The sequence below is a fragment of the Corvus cornix genome, chromosome 19, assembly GCF_000738735.6.
Source record: "Corvus cornix cornix isolate S_Up_H32 chromosome 19, ASM73873v5, whole genome shotgun sequence".
Classification (NCBI taxonomy): domain Eukaryota; kingdom Metazoa; phylum Chordata; class Aves; order Passeriformes; family Corvidae; genus Corvus; species Corvus cornix.
This window is the reverse complement of record NC_046348.1, coordinates 4,416,564-4,433,286: the sequence shown is the minus strand read 5'-3', so window position 1 is coordinate 4,433,286 and position 16,723 is coordinate 4,416,564. Positions and strand designations below refer to the sequence as shown.

Below are 16,723 nucleotides of genomic sequence, written 5' to 3'. Positions count from 1 at the left end.
CCAGCATAAATGGAAGGGGAAAAATAGTAGGGAAATGGTAACTTACACACTTCACCTTTTCAAATTCTCTGTGAGCAGATTGCAACAGTTTGGGCCACATTTATTTGTTATATGAGCTTAGTAATGAATTAACAGAGCAACTGATTTCTGATCTGTAAGCTCATTTTGAAAAAGAATTCACTTGTGGGTGCGAATTTTGGCAAATTTAACTTGGCAGCTCTCCCTGTATTGCTCCACTTTCCTTCCTGGGTAATTACCAGGACTAACAGGAAGCGAATTTTGATCATTTCCATCAAGGATGCCATGCTGAAACTTGCTTTTTCCAGGAGTATCAGAGCACTTGTAATTAATATAAGCTTCCATTTGTGCATGTGCACACTTTTACTCCAGGAATGCTTGAGACATGGGTACAGGTTCACAGAACACAGAAGTGGGATATCAGCAGAGCTAATTTTAGATTTGAGCCAGTATTGTAAAAATACCCCATTCCTCCAAGTTCAAGAGAAAACTGAAATCTCAGTTGTGCATAATGTAGATTTACCAGCCTCTCTGCAAGTCTTAAAAATAGAGAAGCTGATAAACTGATAGAAACCACAGTTTAGCTGTGAATCTCCTAGAAGTGCCTGCCCCATCTGCATGAAGAAAATATCATCTGTGAAATGCTGCTCCCAGATGGGCTGTGCAGCTCCAGTGCCATGGAATGAGTTGAAATGACCTCTTCCTCCTGGAGTTCAAACGCTATTTAGCATAAATGCAGCCCCTAAGGCCTTCACTTGAAGTTGCTTTCTGCCAGCACAGCAGCTGAACATGGGCTTTAATCTGCTTTGCTTTGCTGCTGGAGTGCTCTGAGGTAAGAGATTTGCAGTTACAAACCACGTGAATCCCACCTTTAAGCTTGTAGACATCAGTTCTCCATCCATACGATTAAAAGTTGAGTCAGCCTATGCATTGTTAGGACAAGAGATCGGAGGTCTTCCTTTTAGAGGGATAATATTTCAAAATAGATATTCAATATTCCACGTTAAGAATAACAGGAAGCATCTTGCAAAAGGCAGTTTTGGGAAAAGGAGTAATTTTTTTTTTCTTTTTATTAAACCCTGAATCACAGCAAGAACCTGCTGGGTTTTACTTGTCCTCCCCAAAACTATCACTGAAGAGCCCTTCAGTGTCTGAGCCAGGTACAGCTCCCCCACCAAATGTCCAGGACCATGGCTCCCCAGGCTGTGGATCAAAACTCGTTCACTGATTTTACCAAAAAGTTGTTTTCTGGGCACCATCTCCCATCTCCCACCTGAGCTTGTTCTCTCTTGTTCCCACAAGTCGTCCGAGCAGTGGTGGCACCATGGGAATGAGGGAGGCCAGCAAGCCCCGTGTGTGTGCAGGGAAGGTTTCAAATGCCCATGGGACACAAAGTTGCTGAGATTTTGGCATGGCAAGGGTAGGACTTGCAGCCTGTGAGTTTTCCTCCTTCTCTGTTTCTGTACCAGGATTTCTGTGTTTGCAAAGCTCCTGCCAAAGATCTGTGCAGGTTGTTGTCAAGAATGAGACCACTCTTGATGTTAGTTGAAAATTAACATCTGTTTTATTACAAGAATAATTTTAAAAATTAATTAAAGTTAAAATAATCCAGTCCAGGAAAATCCACAAGTAAAAATCCTAAAACCCAGGTCTGCAGCGAGTAGGGATCTTTAGGCCTAACAGGCACAAGGCCCCAGTACAGGAAGACTGCAATGCTGGGCTAACTTTGGCTAGTCCAAAGTTAGATAATTAAAAATGGTCTCTCTGGGAGATAGAGGCCTGAGTCACCAGCATTAGGCTTCACCCACAGCTAATCTCAGGCAAAAGCGACTCCAGAGCTGTGCTCTGGGTTTTATAATGCCCATGCTCCGCCCAGGGCTGCCCACAATCCGGCCCCCACGGTCTGGTGCGGTTGGGGGAACCTCGAAGTGAAGCCATTGGATCCAGCCAATGGATAACTTCTTGTCCAGGGTGCTTGAAAGGCGGGAAAATGCCCTCATTGACTACACTACAAACACTTCAAGGAACATTTAAAACAGAACAATCAACAGTCATTTTAAGGAACTTATAAAACTGAACCATAAACACCTTAAGAATCTTTTTAAAACATACTGATTAACTTGGATAACTTGGGTATGTGCAGGAAACAAGACATTTGGAAGTTTAAGGCTTAAGGAAGGGATTAAATTTGGGAATATTTTATCAACAGGGATTTTTAACTAGGAACTGTGTGATTAAATGGTTCTGAGAATTAACTTTATATCTTTAACTAGTTTGATGGGCATTTTAAGTATGCAAAGGCTAATTTGGCAATTGAAACACTTAATATGCAAAATACAAAACTAGGCGGTTTAACATCTTATCATGCAAAATCAGGGCACTGCAAAGGCAAATTTGGTGGATTTCATACATAACGGTTGTGAAGCTCAGATGAGCTGGTGTGATAAGGAACCTCCTTCCCCCAAAAGTGCTCTTTAGTTCTTCTTTTCATGTATCTGTGGGGGTCCCAGGCTCCCTGCAGCTGCTTTCAGCCACTGTGCAGTCCTGAGCCTGCTCTCCGGCCACGTGAAGAGGGGTTTGTACCCGAAATGCCTGGAGGCCTTGTCTGTCTCATAGGAGAAGGTGGTGATTATGGTGTTCAGCGCAGGCAGGTCGAGGAAAGGCTGTGGCCTCCAGAAAGGGGACAGGATGACCCTGATGATCCTGTGCAGTTGTATCATCAACCACATCTTCCAGTAGGGGATGTGTGAGCCCAGTCTCACTGAGGGGTCTGCACTGGACAGCAGCTCGTGCCTGACCAGGAAAACCTTCCCGGCTGGAGTGTCGTCATAGGAATAATACACCTGTCCTGCCAGCAAGTCTGGCTTCAGCTGCAAGTTCCTTGCTGCAAGGACATGCATCCATGCCACATTACCTGGAGAAATAAGAGAGGGAGAGAAACAGGCGTTCAGGAGGAGCTCAATTTCCCTGTTTACCGTGGAATGAGTGCATTGGATCTGCCAGCTTCAGTGCTGGGAAGCAGGGAGGCACTCATCGTGTGCTCAGCTGTGCTGCAGAGAGACTGAGTAGTTAATCCAGGCCTCCAAGATCCTTTAAACCTTGGGTGTCCCCTTTGAGCTGGACAATTAATGTGCCTTGTGATCCTGGTTCATGCGAAGCAAAAGGGCAGTGTTTTGTAGTGAGAGCAGGATGAATGGGAGGCAGCGCTCCTGGGTTTTATCCCTGGCTCTGCTGTGAGCCTTTGAAGGAGTCACTTGATTTATCTAGGTCTGATTCTCCTTTAACAGCATTTTCAAAATACTGTTATCTGCACTTTTGGAAAAAGACATATAAGTGTGCTGCACAGAAATCACTGAGTGCCTGCATGATCTAATGGTGAATTACACCCCCTGAAAGGCACCAAAACAAACTCTTCCTAGAGGTTTTCTGAGTAATTTCTTGTGCTTGCTAAAACTGGTTATGTAGTACAGCCTTTTCTGTAAAGAATTTGACAAGAAGTAATAGTTTAACTTTTTCTAATGACAAAGTGTCTTTTCATAGCAAAAACATTTTAAAAACACAGCCTGAATTTCTCTCTGCCACCCATATATCCTTGAAACACTTCTCAAAGGGAAAAAAGAAAACCCTTCCCAGGAAAACGGTAGTAATAACAAACTGCTTTAAAAATTCTTTAGCCGGTCTAAGTTCTGTGGTTACAAACCCATTTGTGCTCATTCACCATACTCATCTCTCTGTCTGGGGAGATTAAGGCTAAGCTGACGTGTAAAATCTCCTGTGACTAAAGCTGGTAGCACCCCATGCAAAGGGCTCCGTGCTTCACTCACCCACATAGGTGAGATTACGCTCCGTGTTTTCAGGCTCCAGGTAATTCATAACACCATTGCTGGCTTTGGCAAGCAAATACAGCTCCTGGAGGAACTCTGCCTTCTCCCCATAGACGGCGTTGGGACGGATGATGCAGGTTCTGAGTATACCACCATTGCTCAGCTGTAAAATCAGGGAGGGACATCAGTGAGGGATGGATCCAGAGATGGAATCTTCCACAGTGACACTGGGTTTCCCAGATAAACCTAAACCCTGGGAATACTGGCCTAGAGGAGTCAACACTTGCAGAGGTGCTCTGGATGCTTGGGGCCTGGTTTGAGTCCCTAAAACCACAAGGAGGTGCCCAGTTTGATTTTCTTTTTTTTCACAGCACACCTGCACCCACGTGGTGCTCCCTGAGAGGTGCTGGGTGGAGAGTGCTGGAGGCATGAACTCTTCTGCAATTGTGATGCATAAAAGAGGATTTGCAACAACCAAAACCAGGTACCAGAGGAAGCCAGCCAAACTGGATGGCCTCAAACTGGGACTGGGGGAGAGATGCTCCAGGCAGTGATTTAGAGCACAAGTCTCATTTTTACAATCTCCTTCATTGTCTAGAAAAACTCTTCTGGCTGCTGACTTCACTGCCAGTGTAAAACACTGACCTTGGGTTTAAAACAAACAAGGTAGCTTTAAACAGGTCTAAAACAAGCTGCCTTGGGCAGGGGGCTGGCTCTGGGTACACCAGTATTGTTAGTTCTTAAGTCACTCTGGAAAGCCTGGAAATTATGCTTTTATTGAGTATGAACGAGTTGAACCCGATTCCTTTGGCCCTGATTTAACACAGCCCTTTCCAAAGTCACACTCCTGCTGGAGCTGAAGCACAGGCTCAAAGGGAAGCACCCTTTGATCTTGGGACAGTGTGGCTGATGTGGGAATATCGGGCTTTGGGAGGCTTAGGACCATGTGGTTTATGCATCAAATGCAGGCAGAGGTTGGATGCACACTTATGCTGTGGGGTCTTTTCAACCATCTCCCTCCTTTCCCCCATCCTGTGCTGTAATTCCAGGGGTGCTACCACTGCATTTTGTACCTTTTTCCCGTTGGCTTCAAGCACAATTTTTTCAGCCATGGCTTTTGTCTTCCCATAGGGCAGCTCCACTTCCCCGCTGTACTCAGTGTCCTCATTTCCTCTGGAACAGATTGTGGGAGACAGAGAGTGACCGTGGAGCAGAGCACAGGGCTCGGGCACATCTGTCCCAGCCTGGTTTGCTCTGCATTCCCTGCTCCCCAGGGACTTCTGCTGGCTGGGAGCTATGGGAAGCTGAGATCCTCACTGCACTTTGGGAGGAATAAGGCCTCAAGGAATACCAGGTGGTGCAGGGTGTTCACAGGCAGGTTTGCATGAGGGCAATAGTTTCTCAGAACTGGATTTAGTTTTGTCTAGTAGCATGATTGAAATAACATTCCATCAGGCAAATTAGAAGGCAGCAGAGTTACATTTTTAAGCAACTTACAGAAGCTGAGTAAGGTAGAAAGAGCACAAGAAGATGGAGGGCAGGAAAATGAGAGCAATACTACTTCATTTTTACATTAGAGGCAGAGAAAAGCCTCTCATGAGCCATAAACTAAAAGGAGAAACTGCTACCTAATTTTCTCACGGAGTTGATTAAAGTTGGGAGGCATTTGCTGGGAATGTGGTGGAGATGCTGGAGATCTCCTGAAGCCTTGCAATCAGCAGAGTTGTGCTGGGAGTGCTCCTTCATCTCCCCTCGCAAATTACCCTTGAGGGGGAGGAGAAGCAGAGGGCCCATGGCCAAGGACAAGCAGGGGACACTGGGTTGTGGCTGTAGAAGACAACCTGCTCCTCAGGCTCCTACCTTACAGCTGCCAAGGGGAAAGCCTGTGGGATCTAACATGGGACTAGCCTCACAGAGCCTGGAATAATTCCAAGGAGAAAGCAGAAAGCAGCTCTATTCCCCACAGGGTGTCACAGTGGCTTTAGATCAGCCTGAGGCCATCATGGGATTTGATTCAGCATCTCCAGTGGGCTCTGGAGTGAAGAAACCTGGCTTGCAGCATTGGGAAGGAGCATTCACTTGCTCCAATGCTCCCCTGAGTAGCACAGACCGACTCTTTCTCCCTCCATGTGTTGCTGGAGACTTTCCTCCCATTTTTAAATTAACTTGCTTTATATTTTGCTGTTGGAGAGAAATCCACCCCAGCAAACCAGGATCTGCCAGGCAGGGGGTACCCCACGCAGGGCAACAAGGAATCCTGACCCTCCTGTGGCAGATGGGCTTGGATACATCTCCTGAAAGGGTTCAGTGGTCTGTGAGGGATTCAGACAGCAAATCTGCAGCAGAGATGTTTTTGTCAAATGCTGGGCCTTGGGAGAGCCAGCTCTGACTCAGGCTCCCTGTTTGACCTTGGGCAAGTTGCTTTCTCTTTTCTGTGCTCAGATCTCCCTGGTAAAATGTGGCTGATGCTGTTGCCTGGCTCTTGCCTGTTCAGCAGTCTGGCATGTTGTGTGTCAGATATCCCAGCTGAGATCAGGCTCTCCTTGTGCTACAGCAACAGAAATAAATTAGGAGCATCAGGAAGGAATACAGCCTCCTCACACACCCTGGGCTTCTCTCACAAAACCCTCCTCCCCTCCCCGTGTTTACGGGGGATGAACAACAGACAAACCAAAAAACAAGCAAGACAAAAGATTGATTGTGCGAGGTTTGTTGGAAGCCCGGGAGAGGCCCAAGACAATTAGAGGGAGGTTATCTAGAAGTTCTAGTTTTAATTGCTTTCTCTTTCTTTTTTTTAAATCTTTTTTTTTTTTCGCCCTGCAAAGCTTTTAAAAAGCAGCAGCTTCACAAAGGGACAAACCTGCCTGCTGTTCCTGGGCTCTGCTCTGTGTGCCTTCCCCCACCCCTCTGAAGCTTGGTAGTAACAAAGAGCTCAGCATAATGCTCTTGCTTTTCAAAACGATCCCAGATAAGTGAACACTAATCAGACTGGAGCAGCATTGTCAGAAGGTATCTCAGCAGTGCCTGTCTCCCAGGGATTGAGACTGACAGAGGCATTTTCTATTATTGTCGGATGCTGAGGTGTGAGCATTATCCCTGTGCCCATCACCCCGGCCAGAGACTCCTCCTGCTTTGTCTGTGCCAATTCCCGAGCACGTACAAGGGAGTTAAATAAATTCCACGGGGAATGATGGAGAAGGGGGACAGAGGAAAAGGAAAAGGCAGGATCATGGACTGTGAGGGAGAGGGTGGAACAGATCGGGTGGGGATGGGGATATGAGAAGAGGAGAAAGGGGAAAGGCATCACCTGTGCTTTCAGTCTGGAAAACAGAGCCGTGTTCTGCTACTCCCAGTCATCCCTGGGCTCTCTACTGAGACAGGTGGGGTAGGTTTTTATGGTGGGCTGATACTTCTCCCATTATCTAATTCCCTTAGTTTAAAATCAAAATAATTGGAGAATGAAGACCCCTCTCTAAGGCTTCCTCTCAGGAAAATGGGAGAATCTGAGTGTGTTCTGCAAAATGAGTGAAAGGCTCCAGGTGTGGTTTTATTTGCATTTTTGGTGGGGAAGGCTGTTCAAAGTTCCATGAGTGTCAGCTTGGGTGGGTTTTGCTTGCCCCTGTTGGTGCCACCATTACAAACCAAAGGGCTGTGATCAGGCAAGATCTGGGGCTGATTTTTTCTGGACATCTATTCACATCTGTCTCTTAAGTCACTAAAGACTAAAACACTGACAAGGATGTGCCTGCATCTACATGAATTTTTAGGAATTATTTGGATATGCTGGTGACCAAATTCCATAGCTTTGCAGGGACACAGTCTCTAGTGCTTGTGGTCCCAAGTGGATTGAGTGGCTCTCTGATTTTTTCATAAGCCAGACATTTATTCTAGATTCAAGTGCTTAGACACTTCTCAAAACAACTGGGTTATGCCTTGACTTACTTGTGAGTGTGAAATTTAGGCTTGTGGGTCATTTTAAGTTATGTCTTTTCTAGCTGGGCTGAAATTTCTAGAGCCAAGTGACTGAAGGCAGCTGTGTCCAGCCTGGCTGCCTCTGGAGACACCACTTGACCTGGAGTCAGCTCCCCTGGCACACAAATTTCCAGGGTCTGAGCAGTTTGTGTGGCTACAATCAGGCTTGAAATCAGCAAGGAGCCTTCCAATGGTACGTACCAGACTGCAGATATCTCTACCTGACCTCAAATTTAACCTAAAATTTCAGCCCCTGGTCTTCAGAAATATCAGCCCTGCTCTCAAGGTGCAGGTACTGTTGCCCCAGGAATACAAAAGGAATCCTGATGCTGAGCCCTGAGGCAGGAGTGTCAGCAGATTGTCAAAGTCACTTCTGGAGATCAAAGCAAAAAAACCCTCAAAGTTGTTACTTTGACCACTGTCTTTGTATTGATCCAAATCCCACCTTTGCCACAGAGGGTTTTCTAAAGCTCTGCTGCTGCTTCTGGGTCTGTGGGTCAATCTCATGGGAGCCACAAACAGGAGAAGGGTTGAACATATTTACAGGTCAGAAGCAGGTAACAGAAAGAGGTGACTACACCTGAATACTGCAGGGCAGGTTCACACCAGTGCATCTGTCCCCTAAGACTTCGTGGCCAATTACTTTTTTCTGGGATAGTGCTACTTGAGATTTGCTCACATTTGATGACAGGAGCTGGGTACAGGCTTGCCAGCAGTTCCCTGTGAAGCTGGGAGGAGGAGGGGCAGTGTGGTGCTAACAGGAGGGCACCACCTGCCCCTTGGGTTGGCTCACTGTGGGGGAGAGCAAAAACTCTGACCCAACAGCAGGATGTAGTTTGGCCATATCCCCAACTCTGAGCACCTGAAACCTTACCTGAGAATGATTTTAGGGCTCAGAGGAGCAGGGCTGTACATCCAGGGGCAGCCTGGAAGTGCAACTGCGCCCTGTAGCTCTCACCTTGGGGTATCACTGGCTGGGCTTAGGTTGGGAAGGGCCGTGGCTTCTCAACAGGAAGAGCAGCAAGGAACAGTTTTCAATAAAGAGAAGAGGAATAGACAGGGGGGGGAAATACAAATCTTCTCCTTGGAAGCCACAGCTCAAACCTCCATCTGGCTGCAGTTCCACTGCTGTTTAACAGAGAGATGGAGAAGATTTGCTGAGCCTCACCTGAGCATGGGTTCACAGGCGGTGTTGGGTCCCACGGCAGCGATGGAGCTTGTGTAGAGCAGGTATGGGATGCTCAGGACACAGCAGGCCCTTAACACATTTTCAGTACCTGTGGGGCAGGATGGGAAGGACAAACATCGGCCACCTTGCCTTGATTCCTGTTGTGCAAACCAAAACAGATTCCCAGGCTTTTTCCTGCTTGGAACTAATCCATCTCTTTTTATGGCTGAAAATATGTAAAGCCCCAGGTCAGGGTTGCAGTTCTTCAGGAGGGGATGGTTTATAACATGAGTAGGAGTCACATCCACAGCTCTAATGTGGCTGAACCTCCATGGCCATTGGCAACTGACTTAGCTTGGACTTTAGAGCTGCTAACAAAGGAAAGCTGAGAGCTTGGCAGAGCAAAACTCCATCTTTTTCAGTTTGTGGGCAGATTGTTGGTGAGCTGCAGCCTTGTAGCAAAGGATCCATGTTTTAGTTGCATGTGTTGCTCTGTAGAAGTTCTACAGGGTGCTACAGGGTGAAATCATTCCATCAGACTCCTGATGGCTGCAGAACTTTAAATAAAACAATGAGGGCAGCTTACAAGCCCATATGAAATCCAGACAAATCCAAAACATGGTTTGCTTTAAGGAAGGTTGTTCTGGCTGAACTTGGTCAGTGTGTGTGGTTTAGTGTGGTTATTTCGGAGTATTTTGGTGGGTTCAAATGATTTATGATTCTTGCAGGGGTGGTTTTTGCATTCTTTGTGATTTTGATCCAAGCTGATCCTGTGAGAACCTCAGTGACAAGGACTGAGGGCCTTCAGATCTGATAAGGCAGATCTGAAAGGAAGCAGGTGGTAGGGTTGGTTTCCAGAAACCTCTACACTATTTGTACCTGGCTAAGCAGGCTCTGGCCTGAGCCTGTCTGCAGATCCTGTGTGGGAGGGCTTGTGATTTCTCTTCTCTTCGCTATTAAGGGCATAATCTCAAATTACCAAGGAAATCCTGAGTTTAGGATCATTTCAGAGCACATGAATCCATCGGAAATCCCGGTGGAAAAGAATCAATGTGCTTCTCCCTGAGCCTATCAAAATATGTAAAGTAAACTGAGAACCCCTGGTGAGAAACATCACTGGAAACAGCTGTGTTAAAATCCATTCATCTTAACAAAAAGCAGATTAAAAAGTCTGTAAGTGACTAGATGGAAAAAATAGTTCTTGTAGAAGAGAACTCTTCAATTTAGTCAACAAGACTATAACAGGATTCAGCAGCCAGTGGTTGAAGCAGAGGAGGGAATCAAAGCAGGAGATGTAAATTTTGGCCAGAAATGGTAATTAACCATAGCCACACTACCACTCCTCAGCATTGTCATGGCTTGCTGAAAGCCATGATAGATAGCCCATTAACTGGCACCCTTAATTCGAGGCAGCAAGTCTTTTGAAAAGGAATGGTCCAATTTAGCCCCAAATTGCTGGGCTTAGGGCAGTAATTGGATGAATTTCTGTGGCCTGAGTTGCACAGAGAGACAGCTAGAGGATTATATACTTGACCTCTCCTGACCCTACTTTTTTCCATAAAGTCTACAGCAGGTATCAAATACCATTTTTATTCTTTTATCTGCCATGATTTTAAGAGAGAACTTCAGACTAATCTCTCAGTTCAGGATTTTTGAGGAGCCCCAGTGAAGGCAGCAGCCCCATTTTAGGGATGACCATGTGGAGCCATCCACGGGGAGGCAGAAATGCGGGACAGGCTCCTGTTAAGCCATCCCAGGCCGTGCTCCTCAAAGAGGCAGTCGGTCACACTGGAAAATCCTCACGTGTGTGGTTTTCTGGGAATGTCACCAACATCTGCAAGAGGTTTGGTTTGCTGAGGATGGGACTTGCTCAGTGTTCAGTGCTGTCTGTAAATCCTCTCTGTGCTGAAGCACAGAGCTCACAGCAACAGTGAAGGGGAAGAGCTCACAAAGCCACTAAAAGGCAGCAGGAACCCTCAGGCTCTGAATATTCTCAGTACACAGAGAGCACAATACAGGCTCCTAAAAGCATTGAGTTTTGAAAACAACTGCAGCGATGAAAAGAAGGCTGGAATTTAAATGTTACCCTTGAATGTATCAGCAAATAGTAGAAGCCCTAAGCGGTAATCGAGTTGGAAATATATGTATTAAAAAAAAAAATAAAGTTCCTTCCTTTTGGTTAACGACTATTTTAGTAGCTAACAGCCTGAGGTGCCACTGGAATTGCTGCTGTAATAGGGATTTCATTATTTTTATAGCCTGTGCTTATTTCCTAGATTTATGAACAAATTTTCTCTAACAGATCTTGCTCTGAACATGAAATTGGCTCTTGGTGGTGGGAGGAAAGGGCTGTGGAGCTCTCAGTTACACGTGGCCTGTCGATACACGATACTGAGAACTCTGACTAATTAAACAGCATCACTCTGCTAATTAAAACAGCATCACTCCCTTCTAGTGGGTGCAGTTCGATGGGTACAGCCTTGTGCTGATAGAGACAGGGTAAAATCCCTGGGAAAGCTGTGAGCTATCTAGAACAGGGGTTAATTTTAGTTGTTCTTGTCGCACACAAAACCGTTTCTTACCACTGTAGGTGTGTCCTGAACCACCTCAGTGCCATCGGGGGAATTCTGCCCTCCACCAGAACAGCTGTGCCAAAACTGAGCCCAGATTTGATGAGCAGTGGAGAGGAGCAGCATGGCCAGCCCTGAGCAAGGACAGAGGGGCAAAGGGAGAAACTTCCCCACTGGAAAGGTCCCGGGCACCTTTCCCATCTCGGGGTGTGTGGGATTCAGGACAAGGGAGCACCAAACGCGGGTGGATGTGTCTGCTGTAGCCTCTTGTGTGGCTGCAAGGTGTGTGTGAGGGCAGGGCTGTGTTCAGCTCCCTGTTTCAGGCTCACCCCCGACGTTGACAGCTCTCATCTCCCGGAAGGGCACCGTGTTCCTGTAGTCCACCACAGCAGCTGTGTGAATGACCACATGCACGCCCTGCATGGCAGCAAGGAGCACGCTGGAGTCGCAGATGTCTCCTCTCATCACTGTCACACGAGTGGTAGCTGCAGAAAAATAATACAGCCAGAGATGCAGGGGGTGGGGGAAAGAGCACAAATCAGCATCCTTACCTTCCTGCAGAGCCAGGATCCGGCATGGAATTTCCTCTCTGCAGGGCAAGGCAAAGCACTCTCTGACAGTGACTGTGCTGTTTGAATCCAGCACACCAGGGCAAAAGTCCTTTTTTTTTGAACTCCAAGAAGCCAGGTTTGCATCTGGTTTAATTCAACACAGTGCTCTGCATCAAATGTGGGGCAGAATTGCTGTGTCTGTCACTGCCAATCTCCAGCTCTCATCCAAGGGCAGCCCTGGGAGCAGGACACACTGGAGAGCTGCAGCTGCTCCAGCCCCTGTGGATCGGGGAAGCTGTGCCGGACACTTCCCTTCAGACAGAACATTTTAGGGCTTGCTGGGAATAACACCCGATAATTTCAAGAGACATTGCACAGAGCTTTGTTTAAATTGCAAATAAGGTAGATTAAGAAGGAAAATAACGTAACAGGTTTAGAAAGTTTCCTAGGAAATTCCTCCCTTTGAGTCACTCAGAAGGAATTTTTCCCCTATTCCCTTTTACCTTCTCCTTCTTCTTCCTCAGAGCAGCAGTTCCATACATGGCTACTCTTGGCTTCTACTATTCATTTTCTTGCTTTGAAACAGTGTTGTAACATTTAAGTAGGGTTTTTCCCTTTTTCCTTTCCCATAGCTGGGAAGAGGCCAGCAAGAAGCTGGGGTTAGGAGCCTGTACTCCTCAGGGATCTGCAATAAGCCAGTCACGGGGTTGCTTTGGGAAGGAGGTGTCTCCTCTGCCTCCTCTGGGCTGGCAGCTGCCCGGAGAGCCCCACACATCCTGGGATCAGGGTAGGAATTTGTGAAGGATCACAGAAATGAGTAGCTCAGGGAAGGGTCTGTGGCTCCAGCTGTGGGGGTGTTACGACAGGGAAACCCTCAGAGAAGATCCAACAGGGCAAGGTGGGAAGGGGATTATTCCTCATGGTCCAGAAGGAGGGACAGAATCCAAGACAGCAGGTCGAGTGGCTGAGTGTTCTCTGAGCAGCCTGGGATGGAGGAGGAGGCAGAAATTTTATGAAAGGGTCAGGCTGCTTTCTTAATTAGCATAGCCAACAATCAGTGGACCACTCTGAGGAGTTTTAATACTAAATTAATTTACATTGGGTATTAATAATAAATTAATTTAGTAGTAAAGCACAGAGTCGATTCAGGGAGAATAGAGGGTAAAAAGAAAGAAGTTGTCCATGTAGCAGAGGTAAAACCCTTGCCTGGAGGACCAGAGTGTAGAGCAGGGTGTCAGAAGACTCTTGGGGGGAATTTTTCTCCTACTCTGTGGTTTAGGAAAGCCTGGAACTCATCAGGCTGAAGTGCTAAATAGTCTTTTTTACACCACCTGTCTTAAGGCAGCTGCTGTAAGGCATCCATGAGGAATTTTCAAATTGACAAGGCCTGATGAGCTCTACCCAGGGCTCCTAAAGAGGTGAGGGGTGTAACTGCAGCTTTAGTGCCTTATCAGCCACTTTGGAGAACTTCTGAAGGCACTGGAAGAGCTCAGCAGAGCAAATGGAACACTTGTGCTGAGAGAGGAGGTAAAGAAGAGGCAGGAAATTACAGAACATTTTGGTTGCAACCCCAGGAAGTTCAGGAGCACACACTCAAACCACGTGTGTGTGTGAGCACCTGCGGGATAATAGGGAGAATGGAAGCAGCTGACATGGATTTGTCAAGAACAAAGCAAGCCAGATAAACCTCTTTTGTTCTCATGACAAGGTAACAGGCTGTAGGGATATTGTGGAACAAGTTGATGTCATCTATCTTGATTTTCGAAGGGCTTCGGAAACTCAGCGTCACTCTCACAAGGAGTCAGTAAAACATGGGCTAAATAAGCCCCATTAAGGAGAGCACAAAGCTGGTGGAATTACAGTTCCCAGGGAATTGCCAGCTGTGGTAGATGCCTGCCCTGGGGCTCTCCAGGGCTTATTGCTGTATTTGAGTATTTTTTATTGTTTTCATCAAGAATCTGGCAGATTTGTTCATTAAATCAGCAGATAACATCGGACTGGGAGGGACCACGCTGGAGGATTTGAGAATGAGCAGAGTGTAACTAAAAGAGTCTGGAGGAGAGGAAACAAAAAGAAAGGTGAAATTTGATAGGAACAAAGAGAACTTGTTGGGTTCAGCAGGGAAGAGGCAGCTGATCTTCATGAAGGAATTAAATTGGGCCAGGGCAGCTCAGGAGCTGTTGCTTGTTGTCGACTGAAAAAGGCACAGTTGCAGAGACAGGTAAAGCAGGAGGATAAATTGCAGGATGGAGGAGACAAATCCATCAGCTTTTTGCGGCAGTGGGAAGGCCACAGCCCAAAACTCAATGCCCCCCTTCCAGATGGGAACAATGCCAGTGCCCTGCAGTGCTGGATGGAGCAGAGGAGGAAGAAGGAGTGTGTGAGAGCTGCTTTAGCCTAAAGCAGAAACCAGTATGGAGTGGAAGGATGTGGTTTTCAGATCGTGAAGATTGTTGTTAAAAAAAAAATTACAGTAATGCTGTAATACCTCTTGTACCTGTAAGTTTAGGTAAGAAATCAAGGACCCAGACTGTGCCCACTGCCTGGTGGGGCAGAAATAAATGGGCTGCCCGGGGTGGCCTGGGAACAGAACAAACATCTGTGGGGAAGGCTGTGGTGGAGCTGACTCTGCCTTGGGGCAGAGGGATGGGGTTGGGATGGCCCCTCAGGCTGCTTCTGCCTCGTTCTCTGTGGTTTGCTGGGGTGTCAGGCCACAGACCTCTCCTGCAGCATGGATTTTGGCACCTCCCTAAGGTTTAAACAGCTTTTTCTTCAATTATGGGTGCTTTTAAGGTAATTGGCTCCCTGAAACCTGGGGAAACCAGTCTGCTGAGTTCATCTGCCAGGGAGGGTTTCTGATAGTGATATTTCCCTGGGAGCCTTGACTTGCTGTAGGTGCATCTCCTTTCTGTCCATATCTCCCAACAGGATCTCCCTCAGCATTTTTTGCCTCTCTCAAAGCAGGCTGAAGGTTTGGGCAGTCAGAGACAGGGGACCCAGCCCAGCATTAGCTGAGCAGGGCACCCTGAGCTGCGTTGGCTTGTTTTGCATGGGTATTTGCATGGGTCCAGTAAAACAGGTTGTTTTTCCCCAACATATCTCACTGTACTCAACCCTGCATGAAGGCAGGTCTCAGAATATGATCAAATGGATTAATTCAGTATCTCTGAGTGTTTTCTGAGACTCACCTCTTCCTATTTTAGGGTGCTATATGTTTCTCTCAATTATTTCCATAATTTATTTCACAAGGCTTGCAGTAGGTTCTGAGTTTGATTCTGTTGCTGTCAGGACTTTCAGTTCTTTTCCTCAGAACCAGTGGAGCAGCTCTGGAGGATGTTGTTTTAGCCCCTTTGTGTCAGACTAGTTGAGCAAAGCCGCTGGGCAGCCAAGTTCCCATGTCACGTACTCTGTGTGTACGTGGCTCCTCACAACTGATCCCTGCCTGGGGACTTAGAGCCTCACTGGGTGACATATCTTGGGTGATCCATCCCTAGGGATCATTTTTCTTTGATTTAGTCCTGTGCTGTAAAAATTCTGAGCTGGAAGCTGTTCCTCACCCAGTCTGTTTAATCCAGGTTCCTGCCCCACGCCTGTAACTGCGACATCTCCAGCGTTACCCCAGCTGCCATGAGAGGGAGAATTATGGCCACTAAACAGATGCTGATGCCATTTTCTTACCTGTGCTGAGTTTTTCTACTTCTTCTCTTGCTACTGAATCAAAAACTCTGACTTCTTTGATGTAGTCTTGTTGAGACAGGAGCTCTACGATCCTCTCGCCCACAAACCCACATCCTCCTGTCACCAGGTAGACCCAGGCTCCATCCATTTCTGAAGATGTTTTTGTGGTTGAGGAGCAGAGAGAAGGTGGCTGCCAGGGTCTTATCGTGCACTCAGCCAGAGTTTTCTGAGCTAAGTCTAAAGTCTAGCTGCCACAGAATGCTCCTGGGTGAACATTAACTCCAGCCAGTTAAACATAAATCAAGTTTCCCTTGGCACAGTCCCACAGTGCTGCCACAGGCCCATTTTGGGCTCTCTGACTCAGCCTTTCCCTTCTCCCATAGTAGCCCGTGGTGATTGGGGCACCTCTGGCTTGCCTTGATGTGTGTCCAGCCTCAGGCCAAAATTTGGCTGCCAGAAGTTTTCCACCCTGGTTAGCCCCTTCCCACAGGCTGGTTTATCAGGTGTTGGAGCTCTGGGGGCTGCAGTGTGTCCTGGAGATGCTCAGGGTAGCTGCTGACAGCGGGATGCTGCAAGGACCTTGTTCCCATGCCCTGGTGATTTGTAGAGAGGCTTTATGGCAGCAAATCCTCCCATTGCTGAGCTGGGTCAGGAATGGGCATCTGGGGCTTTGTGGTCACCAATTCCACCAGTCTGAGCACCTGGTGTGGCTCTCCTGGATGGATGTGCCTTGAGCTGAATACATCACACACCCCCCTCTCTCATCCACCCATCTATCTATCTATATCTATCTATCTGTTTAGGAGGAGAAAGTCCTCTCATAATTTGAAAACCGTCTTGGAGTGCAAACTCTACCACATCCTTCAGCAAAGTGTTCCAACAGTTAATTCTTATCACTGGTACAAGTTTTATCTGCCAGCCCATGGCTAAGTCACCTTTCCC

At 47.1% G+C, this 16,723-nt stretch overlaps 1 protein-coding gene across 1 annotated transcript; it reads right to left on the bottom strand.

Annotated features, from left to right (window-relative positions):
* Positions 1–1,557: 1,557 nt before the first annotated feature.
* Positions 1,558–16,001, bottom strand: LOC104691231 (3 beta-hydroxysteroid dehydrogenase type 7). Its single transcript, XM_010402651.4, has 6 exons — positions 15,782–16,001; positions 11,882–12,037; positions 8,983–9,091; positions 4,916–5,015; positions 3,843–4,005; positions 1,558–2,932 (listed from the first exon to the last, which is right to left on the bottom strand). The coding sequence occupies exons 1-6, from the start codon at positions 15,927–15,929 to the stop codon at positions 2,493–2,495; spliced, it is 1,116 nt and encodes a 371-aa protein (XP_010400953.3). The 5' UTR covers positions 15,930–16,001; the 3' UTR covers positions 1,558–2,492.
* Positions 16,002–16,723: the final 722 nt, after the last annotated feature.

Excerpts from the sequence above, each read along its gene's own strand:
- LOC104691231 (XM_010402651.4), bottom strand. The coding sequence starts at position 15,929 with ATGGATGGAGCCTGGGTCTACCTGGTGACAGGAGGATGTGGGTTTGTG. Across the intron at positions 12,038-15,781 it reads AGTAGAAAAACTCAGCACAG|CTACCACTCGTGTGACAGTG; the intron begins GTAAGAAAATGG and ends ATTTTTCTGCAG. Across the intron at positions 5,016-8,982 it reads GCCTGTGAACCCATGCTCAG|AGGAAATGAGGACACTGAGT; the intron begins GTGAGGCTCAGC and ends AATCTGTTCCAG.